Source organism: Taurulus bubalis (assembly GCF_910589615.1).
Source record: "Taurulus bubalis genome assembly, chromosome: 6".
Lineage (NCBI taxonomy): Eukaryota > Metazoa > Chordata > Actinopteri > Perciformes > Cottidae > Taurulus > Taurulus bubalis.
The window spans coordinates 3,779,623-3,797,505 of record NC_136594.1 but is presented as its reverse complement, the minus strand read 5'-3'; the positions used below and the strand labels follow the sequence as shown (position 1 = coordinate 3,797,505).

The window sequence follows — 17,883 nt, the reverse complement described above, 5'->3', positions numbered from 1 at the left end:
TATATTATTATTGTGGTTTATGATTAATCTAAAATGTAAACTAGTGTTTGTATTAGTAATGTAATTCATGCCATTATAAACCGGGATTTCCCTCGTTACGTATAGTTGGTATCGTCCACAATCTTTCTCTCTTTAAATTCTGTTGGTGGAAAACCAGTTTGTAGGCGCATTACCGCCACCTGTGGTGAAGGAAGTATTCAGCTCCTAGTGCTAATAACGCACTGTGAAAATACTCCACTGTGAGTAAAAGTACTGCAAGGAAATTTACTTAAGAGTGTAAAATAAGATACAATTATATAATCCTGAATTAGTCCCGCAGTGGGGAAATTGCAGGCAAGTAAGTAAGTAATAAATATAAGTAAACAGTTAAACAGTACAAACAATCATAATCCACAATAGCAATATTATATATACAGACATAATGAACAAGTATTTAAAAATGTATTTATACTGTGGTTAAAGGGACCAAAAAGTGACTGAAGTGTTTTGTTTTTGAAGTATTATCAGTATAAAGCAACAATACTCATTAGACACAAATGTTTCCTGTCAGTGTTTTACTAATGTATATGATTATTCTGGATAAATATTACTGTTGCATTAATGTGTGTGTTGCATTTCAACTCCTTTGTGAACTGTTGGGTAGTTTAGTTCATGTGTAGCACATCACTAAATAAATACACTTAGTTACATTCCACCACTGACAATGAAGCAGCCAGCTCCCTCTGATGAACCGGTTCATGTTAAGATTTAATGTGATAGTTTTGATTGAGTCGGAATAAACTACTACAGTGTGTGTGTTGGTGGTGACAAAGATACATTTATTGTCGGTTTTTGTCTTTTTTGTAGACGATAAAAAATAAGTAATATCCCCCACTCTTATTCTTTGACGTGATCTTTTGCTAAAGCGGTCTGTGACGTCAGTGTTTAGCCACGCCTCCATTCCCTCCACGCCTCCGCTGCGTGGGCAGAAAGACAAAAGTATTTCGCATCGACATCAATAGTTCTCTCGGCTGTTTCTCCAGATCTCAGTGGCTGGGAAACGTTTCCTGCTGTTCAACATTCTTTCTTTTATCTCATAGAAATACCTCCAGCTGCTCTGCTACCTGCAACACTTCATGGAGGTTATTTTAATTTACATGTTCAATATATTTATTATATCCGGCTATAGGGACATAAAGTACATTTACTCAAGTACAATCACTTTACATTAAATGCTAATTTATATTTATACTCTGGGAATATATTGTGTGTTTTACTCTACTACATGTATTGTATTTGATTACTTTGCAGATTAAGATTATTAATACAAAATATGAATGAATGAATATGTTATTATGTATTATTATAGATTAAACTATACATGAAGTGCTCATACTTAGTCACCTTTACAGCTCCAACATTAAAGTGAATTCAGTAATATCATATATATTATTCTGTATTTGAGTACTTTTAGCACTTTAAATACATTTAGCTGCGTGTACTTTTGTACTTTTACTCAGTAAAACTTTGAATGCATGACCTTTACTTGTGTCAGAGTATTTCTTTACTTTAGTACTAAGCGATCTGAGCCCTTCTTCCACTATTGTCATGCAAATGATGTTTGATTGATTAAATTAAAAGAATAATCCATTCAACTTTTGGAGAAGTTTCGCTCTGAATCAACTCAACTCTTGTTGGTTTAAAAGCAAATATTAAATAATTAACTTCACCTGCATCTGTCAGGTTTAATGTGTTTCAGTTGTTGTAGTTATGTTTATTTAGTCACATTAAAATGAACCGATATCTGCCGTTTTATTCAAAGTTTATTTCCATTCATGCAGAGACAATAAAACAATGTCTTTTCCAAAAGCACGAGTCAGCAAATTTTAACAATTGATCCCAACGTTCCAACATCTTCAGCGCAGGAAGTATCTCACATTATTTAGACAACAAAAACAAAAACAAAAACACACATACACACACAGATATATGCTGCGAGTTTAAGGGCATGAATGATAATAATGTGCTCAGCACGCTGCACACGGTTTGTTCTTCTTCACCCTCAGACGTTCATGGACAGCATCAGGAACTGTGAGGGGAGCAGAACACATCATTAATAACATGTTCATATCATAATTCAGTTGAGTATGAGAGAGAAAAATAACAATAAATGAACACTTGTGATGAGAAAGACTTTCACAGGATCACTTCCAACCGTCTGGCTGACAGCTTTGGTAAAACAAGCGCCCCCTAGAGGCGGGGTGAGTACCTGCATGATGTTCATGTTCACGCGGCCTCTGTGGGAGCTGTCCAGCACCTGGAACGCTCCTGAGGAAGAGGAAGAGGAAGAGTTCAGTCACATTTAGTACACATGAACTAAACTGAACATGTTCAGTGTGAATGCCTTCTCTCAAGGCATTCACACTGAACATGTTAATATGAGCATAGATTCTGCTTTTATTTGACATACGTCTATTTATTTATTTATTTATTGTCCTTGTGCAACATCTGAATATCTCCTCAGGAAACCAATAAAGGATTATTTTATCTTAACAATTCATCAAACATACGTATTTAATTCAACATGCAGTCTTAAATAAACACAAACTAACACCAATAATCATTTTGATGCATTCATTAGTGGTTTAGTTATTGTGAACACAGTGAAGGATTTTATTTAAACTTTCTTTCTATTAAATGTACTGAACTCTACAATTTGAGTTTAATTACTCTGTTTTTATTTATTAATCATTATTTTTTGTACTATTTATTATATAGTATTTATTATATATGCTGCAACACCTGGACATTTATCCAGGATTATTTTATTTTAACAATGTATTCAATTATTAGAGTATTCAATTAAATGTAGAGAATAAAATAAAATTAATTTAAATTAAATAAATATACATAAACACCAGTAAGAAGTTACAAGGATCATTTTGAGGCATTACTTATTGGTTTAGTTATTGTTGACAGAAAGGAGGATTTTATTTAAACTTTGTGTATAAACTGGAAATGTTCATTTGAGTTTAATTGTTCAACTGTGTCTTATTTAATTAACTTAAAATAGTTGTACTCTTCACTATTACTCTAGTTATTGTTGTCCTTGTGCTGCTGCATCTCTCCCCAGTAAAGGATGACCTCATCTCAACAATGTATTACACTCTTAGAGAAGTATAAATGTCTTAAAGAAGCCAACGCTAACACAGTGATGTCGCTCTGGTCATTCAGGTCTCAACGTACTGAACATGTTCTCCAGGCGGACGATGCAGGTCAGGTAGTCGTCGAAGTCGATGTCGTAGTTTCTGTCTGCAAACCTCAAGCCGATGAGCTGCAGCAGCTGGTTGTTCAGCTGCATGCCTTCAGGAGCAGAGAGATTCAAACACAACTTTATTCACACAGACGACCATCATGTTTACCGGCTGCAGAGCTTTCTGCTGCTCCACCACCTCTATACGGTGTACTACTTTTATCTCTTTTACTTCAACTAATACTGCCTCTAGATCAAATACCTCTATTTTAATAGTATTCATTTAAATTATAATAAAAGGACATTTTTACTGCTTAGCGATCGCAAGTAAATCCTGTAAAACAAACGTATATATATAGACACTGAAAGATGTAATGAAATATATTTTAAAGCACGTTTTAAAATGATTTTAATGAGCACGCAAAGATGGTTTCTTTTAAATGGTAAAAGAATATCACATATGCATATTCTATAAAGTGCTATTTTGAGTGTTCAATATATTGTATTGTCTTTATTAAAGTTACATTTCACTTCAAAAAAAAAAGTAACTCAACGCCCACTTACTGAGTTTTCACAGCGCTTTTAACTGCGTCTCATGGTCTTCATCGTGCACGAGAAACTATATAGAGTCTGTCAGAGTCTCCATGAGAAATGAGGAAACTCCATCCACTGAGGATGACCATGAAAAAGCCAGAAAGGGGACCTTGAGTTACTTTTTATTTGTCAAATGTAATATATTGCATTGTGAATTGTATGCTATTGTATGCAATATGTTGAAGTAGTGTCAATACATAATACATCTATATATATATATATATATATATATATATATATATATATATATATATATATATATATATATATATGTATGTATATACAAAAATGACAATAGTCTCATAAGATATGTCCACTTCAAATTAAATGAAAATATTAAAGTAGTCTGAAAACTGAAGTGGTTAATAGTTCGAGCAGGATGGTTTGGTTGCGGTTTGAAAACAACATTCCAAGATGGCCGCCGCTCAACAAGGGTTACGGCGGGTGTAAGACAACGGTTTTTTCTTGCTACATATGTTTTTCTGCGTTTCATTATGACGCATTTTGGGCTTTTTGCACGTCCTTTATACTTTGTACCCTTTTGTGTGTTTTCTTTGTTTTCATTGCACGCAAAATAAAATGCAAATTGTGCGTCATTTAAACGCTTTTTGACGAGGAAGAGCTGGTCGCACACGGCTCGGCAGCAATATTAAAGATCAAGATGGAGTCTGTACGTGTGGGGTTTTTTTTTGGAGAATCCTAATTTTTTTAACGGCATTCAGTCGACTCACCTGCAGCTTTGAGAGCGATGCGAAGCTCGTAGGACGACATCTTCCCTGAGCGGTCGGTGTCGAAGGACAAGAAGAGCATCTGCAACAACAGGAGCTCAGATAAAACAGCTGAGGCACAAAAGACCCCAAAAACACTGAAAAACACTGAAAAACACTGAAAAACACAAAAAAAACACTGAAAAACACTGAAAAACCCTGAAAAACACAAAAAAACACAGAAAAACACTGAAAAACACTGGAAAACCCTGAAAAACCCTCCACCACAGCTGATTCACAGCAGTCAATAAAGGGAAATAACTGAGTACAGTGACTCAAGTATTGTACTTAAGCATAATTATGAGGTACTTGTACTTTACTTGAGTATTTCCATTTTATGCTACTTTATACTTCTACTTCACAACATGCTTTAGTTACTTCACAGATTTAGAAAATGAATACAAAATATCAATTAAGTAATATATTATGAAATTATAACCCAGCAGTATATAAAGCAATATATATATATATATATATATATATATATATATATATATATATATATATATATATATATATATATATATATATATATATATATATTTATATATATATATATATACATATATATATATATATATATATGTATATATATATATATATAAAAAGTATAAATACATTAAAATAAGCTCCACCTTTTATTTCAACAATAAAGTAGTTATTATAATTATAATCCAGTCACATAATACTGTAAATATTAATCTAAAATGTGACATTCTGCATAACGAGTACTTTTAGTTTTGATACTTTAATATTTTAATGCTAATACTTTTGTACTAACTTGAAATATGACTTTTACTTGTATACGGCTTAACTTGTAGAGCATTTTTTATTTGTGCGTTTGGTATTTTTACTTGTCATAAATGATCTGAGTAGTTCCTCTGATTCACGGTTTTAAACATAAATCAACACGTACGATCCACTTCTTCATCTTTTCCCAGAAGACCTTAAACTCTTGGAACTCCAGCTTCCCCGTGTTGTCCCCCTGGTTTACCGTGAAGGAGAAACACTTTGCAAACACAGTTTGGTATGAACAGGATGAATGTTTCCTTATGTGGTCTCAAGCGTTTAGAAATGAGTGAGTCAGTGACGTGGAAGGATACGTCCATCAGGTTGATGATGCTGTGGCAGGTGCTCAGACTCAGGCCGTCAAACTTGATCTCTTTTCCTGAAAAACAGATTTAAAAAAGAAGTGGAACAGTTAGATTGGAGGAGCATAAAGTAAGATAAAAGTTGCCGAAAGTAAGATAAAAGTTGCCGAAAGTAAGATAAAAGGTGCATAAAGTAAGACTTAAGGTGCCTAAAGTAAAATTCAAGGTGCATAAAGTAAGATTAAAGGTGCATAAATAAACATAAAAGCTGCCTTAAGTAAGATTAAAGGTACATAAAGTAAGATTAAAGGTGCATAATGTAAGATTAAAGGTACATAAAGTAAGATAAAGGTACATAAAGTAAGATTAAAGGTGCATAAAGTAAGATTAAAGGCACATAAAGTAAGATTAAAGGTACATAAAGTAAGATTAAAGGTACATAAAGTAAGATTAAAGGTGCATAATGTAAGATTAAAGGTACATAAAGTAAGATAAAGGCACATAAAGTAAGATTAAAGGTGCATAATGTAAGATTAAAGGTGCATAAAGTAAGATAAAGGTACATAAAGTAAGATAAAGGTGCATAAAGTAAGATAAAGGTACATAAAGCAAGATTAAAGGTACATAACGTAAGATTAAAGGTACATAACGTAAAATTCAAGGTGCCTAAAGTAAGATTAAAGGTGCATAAAGTAAGATTAAAGGTGCATAAAGTAAGATTAAAGGTGCATAAAGTAAGACTAAAGGTACATAAAGTAAAATTAAAGGTGCATAAAGGTACATAAAGTAAAATTCAAGGTGCATAAAGTAAGATTAAAGGTGCCAAATTCACTATTTTGGCATTAAATCATTTCTGCACATATCATTTTAACATTAACATATTAGACCAACCATTTGAGGATAACAAGCTTCTTCTGAGCCTTCTACTTAACGACTCAAAGGGCTGCATTCGAAGGGGAAACTTTAAAATGGAACAATGTCTAGTTTGAATAAAGCCTCAAATCAAGCAAGAAAGCAAAAAAGCAGAAAGAAAGTAAAGTAAAGGGACTAATTGACAAAAAGCCGTCAAAGCCCATTTCATTTGACTCACGTCTGCTGAGGACGCCGTTCAGCATCTGCTGCAGCTCCCTGACAGAGATGGCCTTGTCCTGCAGACACAGCGGAGGGCAAAGACAACTTTAACTCCTCGGTACACGGTCAAATCAAATCCCATTGTTGTGCAATACTACTAACAACAGAGTGATTGTCTTTTAGCTCTGTTGTTGTCTCCACCTTCTCCTGAGGGACATATCCGTCTCTTTAGCTGCTAAATGCTCCACTATGTTCACCAGATAGTTTCTGCTGTTTGCTGCTGCAGGTGAACTATTTTTAACGCCTGTGTAAAATGTTTTTTATTCAACTTTTGTTTTTAAAGACTAATTTTGCGATTCCCAAATTTTACCTTTTAGAAAGCAAGCTTTTGTTCTGAAAATGAAAAAGTGGTCATACACATCTAGCTCCTCAACCACAAGGGCTATTTGAACAATTTAAAGTGATATAATACAGTAAGCCTTGTGAGTTAACGTGTATATGGCTAAAACAAATGTACATATTGTTTTTCCTTATGGATCATAACTTAACGTACAAGGTCGGAATGTCAAAAACACCTTCTTTTAATCGTACGAGCCTCTGGGAGCCAAATGAGACTGACAAGCCTTTTAGCCACTCAAAATCTAGAAAGGTGCGCTAATCGCGCGTAGCATCAAGCTAACGATACCCGTGTAACGGTATTGCGTGTAGCATCAAGCTAACGGTACAACAGTATCACGTGTAGCACCAAGCTAACGGTACCCGTGTAACGGGATCGTGTATCGCATCGAGCTAACGGTACCCGTGTAATGGTATTGCGTGTAGCATCAAGCTAGTGATACAACGGTATCACGTGTAGCACCAAGCTAACGGTACCCGTGTAATGGTATCACGTGTAGCATCAAGCTAACGGTACCCGTGTAACGGCATCGCGTGTCGCATCAAGCTAACGGTACCCGTGTAACGGTATCGCGTGTCGCATCAAGCTAACGGTACGAAAAACTTGGGGAGCTCTCAGAGTCATTTTCGAGACATCTTGTGGTTATGGTTTGCTCCTGCTTATTGTCGAATTATGTTTAAAAACATGAACAAATGTACTTATATGATGTTGTGTAAGGCAAGGCCTTGCTGGTTCATTAGAGGTAAACAAATAAAAATAGGTGTGGGGTTCATACATGGGACTTATGACCAAGAACACAAGATGTGAGCTCTTAAAAAAGCAAGAATCCCCCTAGGAGAGGCTTGGTGATTAAGGGCCCCGACTCCAAAATGTTGTTTGTCAGAGATCTGCTACACCAAAGTAAAAATAAAATACAGTTCTTCTTATAAAGAAGCAAATACAATTTTATAAAAAGTGTTTGAAGATTACTTGTTTTGTTGCCCAAAAAGCTGAAAGATTGCAGTGAAAAAAAAAGGGTCTTAATAACTTTCTTATATGTTAAGAAAGTCGACTGGGACTTTATAAAACGCCTTTCCTCTCTTCATTGTGATAATCCTCATCACTAAAGCTTCACTGGGTGCACTGGTTCACATTCAGTGGGATCTGTTTCTCCCAGGTCACGTGACCTCTGAGATCACGTGACCTCTGAGATCCCGCCTGCTGTTCTCTCACCGATCCGGCGAGCTGATCGAACAGCCTCCTCAGGCCTTTCTCCTCGTCCGTCTCGTCCTCTGGAGCGGAGGGCGGCGGCGGCTGCAGGAGAGAAGCGTCATCAGGACGAGTTCAAACAGGGCGATCGATCGACTCGACGGGTTATTGATCGGCGGCGCCGGGTGCGATCTATACTCACGTCTGGGAGGTCAGCGTCCACGTTGCTGCCCATCTCGCTGTGGAACAGAAGCCCGAGTTGTGATTCAGGGTTTTCACCTTTTCATGTTTTAAAATGTTATTCAGAATGAAATGCTTCTGAGATTAGGAAGCAACTGAAGCTCTCCTTTAAACCCCAAATATTAAACTATTTGGAGGAGGATTTGATTTCACTATATTCTTATAAATCTGTGCTGGTCTTGTAGTTTCTCACTTTTTTTCCTGACATTTTAATAATTATAATAATTTTTTTAATATGAAAGCCCATTTCCGTCAAGAAAAGACAAAAGTTATGAGAAAAGAGCGAAATTATGAGATAGAAAGTCGAAATTATGAGAAGAAATGTCACAATTATGAGATAGAAAGTCGAAATTTTGAGATATGAAGTCAAAATTATGAGATAGAAAGTCGAAATTATGAGATAACAGTTAAAATTATGATATAAAAAGTCAAAAATATGAGATAGAAAGTCAAAATTATGAGATATGAAGTCGAAATTATGATAAGAGTCACAATTATGAGATAATAAGTGCAGTGGCGCTATTTTTTTTTTTTTAATCTGGTGAAAGTCATAATTTCGACTTTCTATCTCATAAATTTGACTTTCTTATCTCATAAATTTGACTTTCTTATCTCATAATTTCGACTTTCTATCTCATAATTCTTTTCTTTTACTGCCGGTAATGAGCTTCCATACTCCAGGTTTGACATAGCTTTGACTTTTCTTTCCCGAGTCTCCCCCCTGCTTCACTCACATGGCGGCGGTCTTCTTCTCGGAGAAGACCCTGATGATGAAGTCGGCCTCGTGGTGCGGCTGGAAGGTGGTGGGGACCAGCAGGTATTTCCCAGGAGCCAGAGTGAAGCGCTCCGATATCTCCCGCACGTTGATGTAGGTCTTGCTGCGCGCTTTGGACGCGTTGTAGCGGAAGAAGTCTTTTCCCAGCTGGTCTTCCTCCTCTGGAGCCTGAAGACGAGACGAGAGATTAGGTCTCACTAAAAGACGAAACATCTATATAGTATAAACACTTATATTAGAAGGTTAGAAGGTTAAAGAAGCTACTAAATGGACCACAATGATGATGACGTTTTAACTTTAAACACATTTAAATCCACAAGGTCAATCTTTAATGTAGAAGCTGTGTAGATCTAATTGTGTTCAGACAGTTGACACATGCATTAATGAAGCTCGTTATAGGACATGAATCATTAATCTTCTACAATAGAAACACAGACAACGTTGCCTACAAATCAGAATATTCATTATTTTAAAAGTATCTGTCAATTGCACACAAAAAATTCAATAAGTGATGGCATTATTATTTAATGCAAATTAAATTAAATTAAACTTTTGATAAAGGTGTCGACACGGATCAATATTGCTTTTTATTTCTCAATATGCTTTTTACTCTCACGTGATCAATAATCAATAATAATTTGCCAACTGCAATGTCTGTCTACGCTGATGATGACATTGTATACGTCATAACTTTTGACATTTTTTACGCTTTCTATATAAATGTAGCTTGACTAACTAATTAAACAATTATAATGAAATGTAAAAATAGATGTGAAGCATTTCTGTGTTTCGTAACTGAAAAATAATATTAAATATATGATAAGAAATTAACCTCACTGTTTTTACAGGCTCGCCGATATTTAAAAAATGTTAATTATACTAATATGCACATAGATATACCCATTCACTTAATGTGCACTTTAAATATGTATATTTTCAGTTAAAATAACCACATCAATGTATTCACAGTGTATTCGATCAAACCGATTTGAACGTCTTATCTTTGAAATTTCTCAGTTTAAGTACAGTTACTCCGAACAGCATCCCGTCATGCGCGTATTTATGTGTGCGATATCAGACAGAAGGCCTAGATACAAAATGCACGGCCCGCCAATGGTTTCAAGCATGACGCCTGACCTCGTACACGGCGAAGCCGATGGTTTCCATGTCCATGCCTTCCTTCCTCAGCTTCCGTCTGTTCTTCTGCATCAGAGCGATCACCACGCTGCACACGTCGTCGTCGTCGTCCGCGTCCTCCAGCTGCAGCTTGAACTGCGGGTTGGTCCAAAAGGTGTCTGCAGGTTGAAGACATGTAGAGATGTAGATGGCAGTTTAACACTTTAAAAAACAACCTGTGTTTAGGCCCTTTCCTCGAAAATGTCATCCCCAAACTAAAAAGGGTGTATCTCTGCAACCACTAGGGCTATTTGAATAATGTTGGGGTTATAATAAAAAGTACACATGTGAGATTTTGTTCAGATGTGTAAATATCAGTTTATATGTTACTGGTTAAGAGTAAATGAAGATGACACACAGAAAAAAATGAAAAGTTTTCAGGTCCGCCTATAAAAAAATCACTTTCAGGATGATTATTGCTTTGAAATGATGCAGCTGTAAGGTCCAACTCTAACCCAAATCATAGCTCAATATGTGAACATTCTCTAACCCAAATCATAGAACAATATGTGAACATTCTCTAACCCAAATCATAACTCAATATGTGAACATTCTCTAACCCAAATCATAACTCAATATGTGAACATTCTCTAACCCAAATCATAGCTCAATATGTGAACATTCACTAACCCAAATCATAACACAATATGTGAACATTCTCTAACCCAAATCATAACACAATATGTGAACATTCTCTAACCCAAATCATAACACAATATGTGAACATTCTCTAACCCAAATCATAACACAATATGTGAACATTCTCTAACCCAAATCATAGCTCAATATGTGAACATTCTCTAACCCAAATCATAACTCAATATGTGAACATTCTCTAACCCAAATCATAGCTCAATATGTGAACATTCTCTAACCCAAATCATAGCTCAATGTGTGAACATTCTCTAACCCAAATCATAGCTCAATATGTGAACATTCTCTAACCCAAATCATAGCTCAATATGTGAACATTCTCTAACCCAAATCATAGCTCAATATGTGAACATTCTCTCTGCAAAGCTTGACTTTGATAAAGTGAAGCAGAACAAAGTTAGAAAGGGTTTAGAACAGAGAACATTCAGGCGAGGACTCCAACATTTGCATTGTGGCACATCTGTGCGCATCTGTGATATTTAAATTTTCTCATGTACCAAACCATATATTTCACTTCTATATTACTTATGGTGTTCAATACATCCTAATACAGCAGTTTGGGGCTTTTTTCATAAAACAAGCTATGATTTAAAGTTTTATACAACAATCACTCAGTCTTCCCCCTAGGGGGGGGGGGATGGGTTCTTAAACAAAAAGACAACAAATCAATTAAAAAATAATATTAAAATAAAAATTGAAATAATTCTATCATCTAATCTGTTGCCAGTAAACCAAATGTGTTTATTCTGCAGTACAGTGGAGGGTGATCCCTCTTGGCTTCCTCCTCGTGTGATTGACAGGTCATGGTCTCACCGATGTAGTTCCTGCAGCCGCCGGCGGTGGAGCCGCGGATCCAGTTGCCCTCGAACATGTTGACTTCCCAGTGGCGCTTCGTGTTGTCGGTCAGGTCGTCCGGGGTCATGTTGCAGATCTCCACCTTGTCGTAGTTCTTCTTGAAGTCGCTGAACTCCATCCTGGAGTCACAGACACAATGGATGCCATTTTAAAATACAGCTCATCATCGCACATTGCCACAGAGTTTGATTATGAAGTTTGTTGAGAAATGAAAAACAGAATAAATCAGATTTGAATGTGTTCATTTTCTCCTGAAGTTAAGTTTGGGAGTCTGGACGGAGTCAATGTTCCCAATAGAAAAAGATATTTCCTGCAGAAAATGCTAAAATTCCGTTATCAAGATAAAATGTAAAGCTCATGGCACGAGACTATTATTCTTTCTACGTGGATTCTTGCATGAAAACTTTGGGTACATTATATTTCTGACCCTTTTTTACAGTGATTATTCTGTTCAGTACATGGCTGCATACGTGCAACATATTTAATGCACAAACATAGCGTAAAGACAAAGTTGCAAACAGTTAAATAGATTTATTTTAGTCCTGACGTGGACTCACCAGAATTCGCCGTCGTCTGATTTCTTCAGGATGCGATTTTTTTCCGCTTCGCCAACATAATTCCACTCTCTGGACCTGAAACAGACACAGGACGAAACAACCTGTTCCAACCTTAACGTGCAGAGATCAGAGAGGGAAGAACACTTTCCACGGACAACAACACACTTTATTTGTTTTTCATTCATGCAAGTTTGAGATTTTACAGGTAAAGGCTTCAGTTTAACGAGGAAAACTCATGTTGGTGATGAAGGACAAACAGAAATATGATGAGGTTGTGTTTTGGTAAAAGATCCAGGATCGGTTATTTCACTATTTCATTATGCAATAAAACGCTAATTATCTTATTGGTATTATAATACTAATAAAAGTTCATTTTTACGACTCAAAATGTTTCTTTTATCTCTGTTAAATGATGACAAAGAGATGCAAAATGACCACTGAAAGACTGAGCATCACTTCCCCTGCTCCGATTGGCTCTCTCCACTATCACTGTCCACTACTAACCAAGCAGCTTCAAACTGACCACAGTTAGGACGAAGTGGTTTTGCCCTTCATGCTCACCCGTCACTCCAGGGGCCGTTCCACTCCACCTGACCCCATGGGTTCCTGATCCGGATCAGCTGCACCTTCTGACCTCGGACCGTCACCTGAAAATCAAACAACTTGGTTTCTTGAGAGTTTGCGTGTTTGGCTCTGCTTTGCAGTAACTGAAGTAGTAATTAAACGTCACTATTGCTGCGATGGATTCCAGTCATAAATATGTGGAACTAGCCTCACCTCCTCCAGGCCTGTGATGGAGTACGCGTGGCCCTTCACCAGGCCGGTGGTCGTCTTGGCCTCAGACTCTGCAGAGCTGGAGATCTGGAGAAAAGAAAATGCCCAGAGAGGTGTTTAACGCTGAAGAACTGACTAAACCTCTTGCACAGCGTGACAGGTGGAAGTGAACATAAGTCTTTACGTCGATGGAGCACCCCATCATGGAGCCTCGGTCCAGCGCCTTCTTCATGATCGCGAACAGGTTGTCTGGAGCGTTCTTGGTCTCGTAATTCTCACCGACGCCGCCGGTGAAATCCTCCATGGCCTCCATCGTGCTGCCGCCCTTCAGGGACTCGTAGCTGCCGTGCAATCTGAATAAAACCAGACGGGGGAAAGACTTAACCAATGGAAAACCAACCTGTTTTTAGGCCTTTGCTCGAAAATGTCATACCCAAACTAAAAAGGGTGTATCTCTGCAACCACTAGGGCTATTTGAATAATGTTGGGGTTATAATAAAAGGTACACATGTGAGATTTTGTTCAGATGTGTAAATATCAGTATATATGTTACTGGTTGAGAGTAAATGAAGATGACACACAGAAACAAATGAAAAGGTTTCAGGTCCGCCTATAAAAAAATCACTTTCAGGATGATTATTTCTTTGAAATGATGCAGCTGTAAGGTCCAACTCTAACCCAAATCATAGCTCAATATGTGAACATTCTCAAACCCAAATCATAGCACAATATGTGAACATTCTCAAACCCAAATCATAGCACAATATGTGAACATTCTCAAACCCAAATCATAACACAATATGTGAACATTCTCTAACCCAAATCATAGCTCAATATGTGAACATTCTTTAACCGAAATCATAACTCAATATGTGAACATTCTCTAACCCAAATCATAGCTCAATATGTGAACATTCTCTAACCCAAATCATAGCTCAATATGTGAACATTCTCTAACCCAAATCATAGCTCAATATGTGAACATTCTCTAACCCAAATCATAGCTCAATATGTGAACATTCTCTCTGCAAAGCGAGAAAAGCTTCTACACAGACTAAGAGTCTACATTACCAAAGTCACCAAAGTCCATGGACATCCATGGAGACCATGAACTCCTGTACATTTTAATCCGTCTGATTGCTGTTGATGCATTTCTGTCCGGAACAAAGCGACCAATCGAGCATCTGCTAGCACGGCTAAAACGCTAACATCATGACATTTGTTGGGTATGTTCGTGCTCCCCAGAGGATGATCCTTTTCAACACTCTTTAAACGCTCTTATTACCATGTGTTCACACTACGAGATACAAAAGCAACGAAACGACCAACATAGGATTCATCCTCTGGGGAGCACAAAAGCTGGCGAACATCAACCGACTGGTTGATGTTCGCCAGCTTTTGTGCTCCCCAGAGGATGAACCCTATTGATCTTAATGGTCCTTTCATTCCATTACACACATGATGAAGCGCTAAGACAACGTTTAAGCAGATATGATGAAATAAATGACAGTTATGGTGTGATATTAAAGTCTTTACTTGGCGTAGGCTTTCTCCAGCAGGGCGCTCCAGAACTCGTCGTTGGAGGCGGAGTGAAGCATGATGAGTTTGTCTCTCACCGTCGGCAGCCGGTCGTCCACCACCACGTCCAGCCACTTGTTGTGGTTCCAGAACTGAGGGACAGAAGTCTGCTGTTCATCGTCTGCTGCACATTTCATTATTACATTCAGAGAGTTTAGTTTCAGTTCCCCAAAGACGCAACATGTGGAAGAATTTGCCGTTCGGTTCGTTTTTTTTTCGGTTTTCTTGCTCCTGACAGAGACTGAAATGTCTGAAAATGAAACATCCCATAATCCCTTCTCCGCCTCACGAGCCTGCAGCCAATCAGCCGGCGGTCTACCTGGAAGTGAAAGATGCCGGCGTATCTGCGGTCAAACTCCTGGTCGTGGGGCACGACCCGGGCCAGGGCTTCTTGTTTGAGGGTCAAGGATGCGATGGCTGCCAGGAGCCAGCAGTCCCCTGTGGTGACGAGACAGGTGCATCATGGGTAAGTGAGGGGGAAACACGTGCGTACGAATACAGACAGGAAACAGACATCTTGAGAACCCACCGAGCTGTCCTTGGCAGATGTCTGTCCGGCTCGCGTCGCCGACGATGAACTTTGGGTTCTCGCAGATCTCCTGCAGAGAAACCGGAAAAAAAACAGGTTGGTTTTATTGAAGAAAGGAAAAAAATGACCGTTGGAGAGGTGACACAGGTGCCTTTGATAGGCGTGTTCACATTCCAGGCATGTTAATCAACCCCTCACCGAAACACGGCAGCCGAAGGCAGCTGAAGCATTTACTCTGCAGCAACGCCCAGGAGAGAAATATGTAGTCACCGGAGCAAACGTGATTGGTGAGTTTACCTCAGTTTACTCAGATCAGGTTATGTCAAGAAGTGGAGAATGTGACAGTGGAGCGACAGAGACGATGAGGACAGTCAAGAAAAGCTTCCACACATCCAAAAAAACAACCAAATCAAACGTCCGGGCTCCACTTCTGCGCGGCTGCAGAGTTTTATTTATCTGCAGATAGCGTGGAGGTGTGTGGGGATAAAGTCTGCCCATGCCCTCGGCCCTGTTTACACAGTTTTCTTGCAAAACTGGTTTTGCAGCTACGACGGGATAATAAAATAAACTTTGCACTGTATTTATTCACAGCCTTAGTATCAGTAATTACCGATCAATGCTGCCAACACTCACTCGCTCAACCGCCACAGGCAGGGTTCATTTATTCAGCGTAAATCTCTACCTACTATCTTCCGTCGCAAACTAAAAACACTTCTTTTTCGGCACTTTGTAGTTTAACTTTATTGAAGAAATTGTACTTTCTTTTTTCTTGTACTCGTGGTTGAATGCACTTCAGCTTCCCCTGAACCAGAGTCTTATTTATGAGCCTTTTCACAGCAAATATGACCGGTTTCATACTAAGAAAAGTACTAGTGTGTTAAAGCATGTGTTGACCCATCATATAAAATCTAATCAGACGCTCAACTCACAGAGAAACCACAACATTTCATTCATTCAACATTTCAGAAACGGACCCTTTTCGGACTCAGAGAACTGGATGTGCGTGCCGGTGCCTGTACATACCTTTGGCCTCTTCCATTCAATGTTGACGGGGACGCTCTGGCTGAAGTAGAGCGAGGAGTCGGCGGCGGGGAAGTCCGGGTCCTCGAACAGGACCCCCTGCAGCAGACACTCGTGCCGGAGCTCGTCGAACGTCTTCCCGTCCGACTGCGTGTCCACGGCCGCCTTGCTGGAGCCGGAGCCCCGGCCCGACAGGGTGGACTGGAGAGGCATCTTCTTCAGGAGGAAGAAGCTCAGGGAGTGGAGGACGAAGGAGAGGTGGTGTGTGTGGAGGTGTGTGTGTGATGGAGTGTGTGTGAGTGTGTGTCTGGTGCAGGGACGAGCAGTCAGGTCGCTATAGGGCGGGCGGTACACACCCTCCAGATAGAAACTGGTTTGTCTCCCTGTGGCCGTGAACCTCGCCCCAGCTGACTCTCTCTCTCTCTCTGTAGTCTCTTATCTCTCTCTATCTCTCTCTCTCTCTCTCTCTCTCTCTGGGCTTGGCCGACTGGATACTGTGATCATTCATTCCTGACGGTTTGGCAAACTGATAAATTAAATAGCTAAAGTGGTGTTCTCATTCAGATCAGCGTCTCTGAGTGAGGACGACAAGTGTTGTCGTTCCTTTTTCACCTCTAATGTATTTATATTTATACTACTGTCTGTACTGTATACATCTGATCCATGGTGTATTAGTAGTTATACTACTGTATACTGTCTTTACTGCATATATGACCTATAGTATAAAAAAAAGAGACACAAAATGACCACCAAGAAATGCACAACGACCTCAAAGAGACACAAACCAACCGCAAAGAGACACAAACCAACCGCAAAGAGACACAAAACAACCACAAAGAGACACAAAACAACAACAAAGAGACACACAATGACCACAAAGAGACACAAAACAACCACAAAGAGACACAAAACAACCACGAAGAGACACAATATGACCACAAAGAGACACAAAACAACAACAAAGAGACACAAAATGACCACAAAGAGACACAAAATGACCACAAAGAGACACAAAACAACAACAAAGAGACACAAAATGACCACAAAGAGACACAAAATGACCACAAAGAGACACACAATGACCACAAAGAGACACAAAACAACAACAAAGAGACACACAATGACCACAAGGACTACAAAGAGATGCACAACGACCTCAAAGAGACACACAATGACCTTGAAGAGTCACACAACGACCTCATTTTGTGTGAGAAGGACCCCAAAGAGACACAACACGACCACAAAGAGACACAAAGTGACCCCAACGAGACTCATGACCCCAAAGAGACACAAAGTGACCCCAACGAGACTCATGACCCCAAAGAGACTCATGACCCCAAAGAGACACAAAGTGACCCCAAAGAGACTCATGACCCCAAAGAGAC

At 38.6% G+C, this 17,883-nt stretch overlaps 1 protein-coding gene across 1 annotated transcript; it reads right to left on the bottom strand.

Annotated features, from left to right (window-relative positions):
* Positions 1-1,784: 1,784 nt before the first annotated feature.
* Positions 1,785-16,889, bottom strand: capn9 (calpain 9). Its single transcript, XM_079220062.1, has 20 exons — positions 16,502-16,889; positions 15,479-15,548; positions 15,269-15,387; positions 14,908-15,041; positions 13,556-13,724; positions 13,375-13,458; positions 13,159-13,244; positions 12,598-12,672; positions 11,999-12,159; positions 10,493-10,650; positions 9,315-9,523; positions 8,543-8,579; positions 8,365-8,445; positions 6,775-6,832; positions 5,697-5,761; positions 5,510-5,578; positions 4,558-4,636; positions 3,226-3,342; positions 2,249-2,307; positions 1,785-2,068 (listed from the first exon to the last, which is right to left on the bottom strand). Exons 1-20 carry the CDS (start codon positions 16,709-16,711, stop codon positions 2,042-2,044), a joined length of 2,067 nt encoding a protein of 688 aa, XP_079076188.1. The 5' UTR covers positions 16,712-16,889; the 3' UTR covers positions 1,785-2,041.
* Positions 16,890-17,883: the final 994 nt, after the last annotated feature.

Bases quoted from the DNA above. Each gene is read 5' to 3' on its own strand.
- capn9 (XM_079220062.1), bottom strand. From the start codon at position 16,711: ATGCCTCTCCAGTCCACCCTGTCGGGCCGGGGCTCCGGCTCCAGCAAG. The intron at 12,673-13,158 runs GTGAGCATGAAG...TGTCTGTTTCAG, and splicing joins AACGGCCCCTGGAGTGACGG to GTCCAGAGAGTGGAATTATG. The intron at 10,651-11,998 runs GTGAGACCATGA...TTCAACCTGCAG, and splicing joins CGGCTGCAGGAACTACATCG to ACACCTTTTGGACCAACCCG.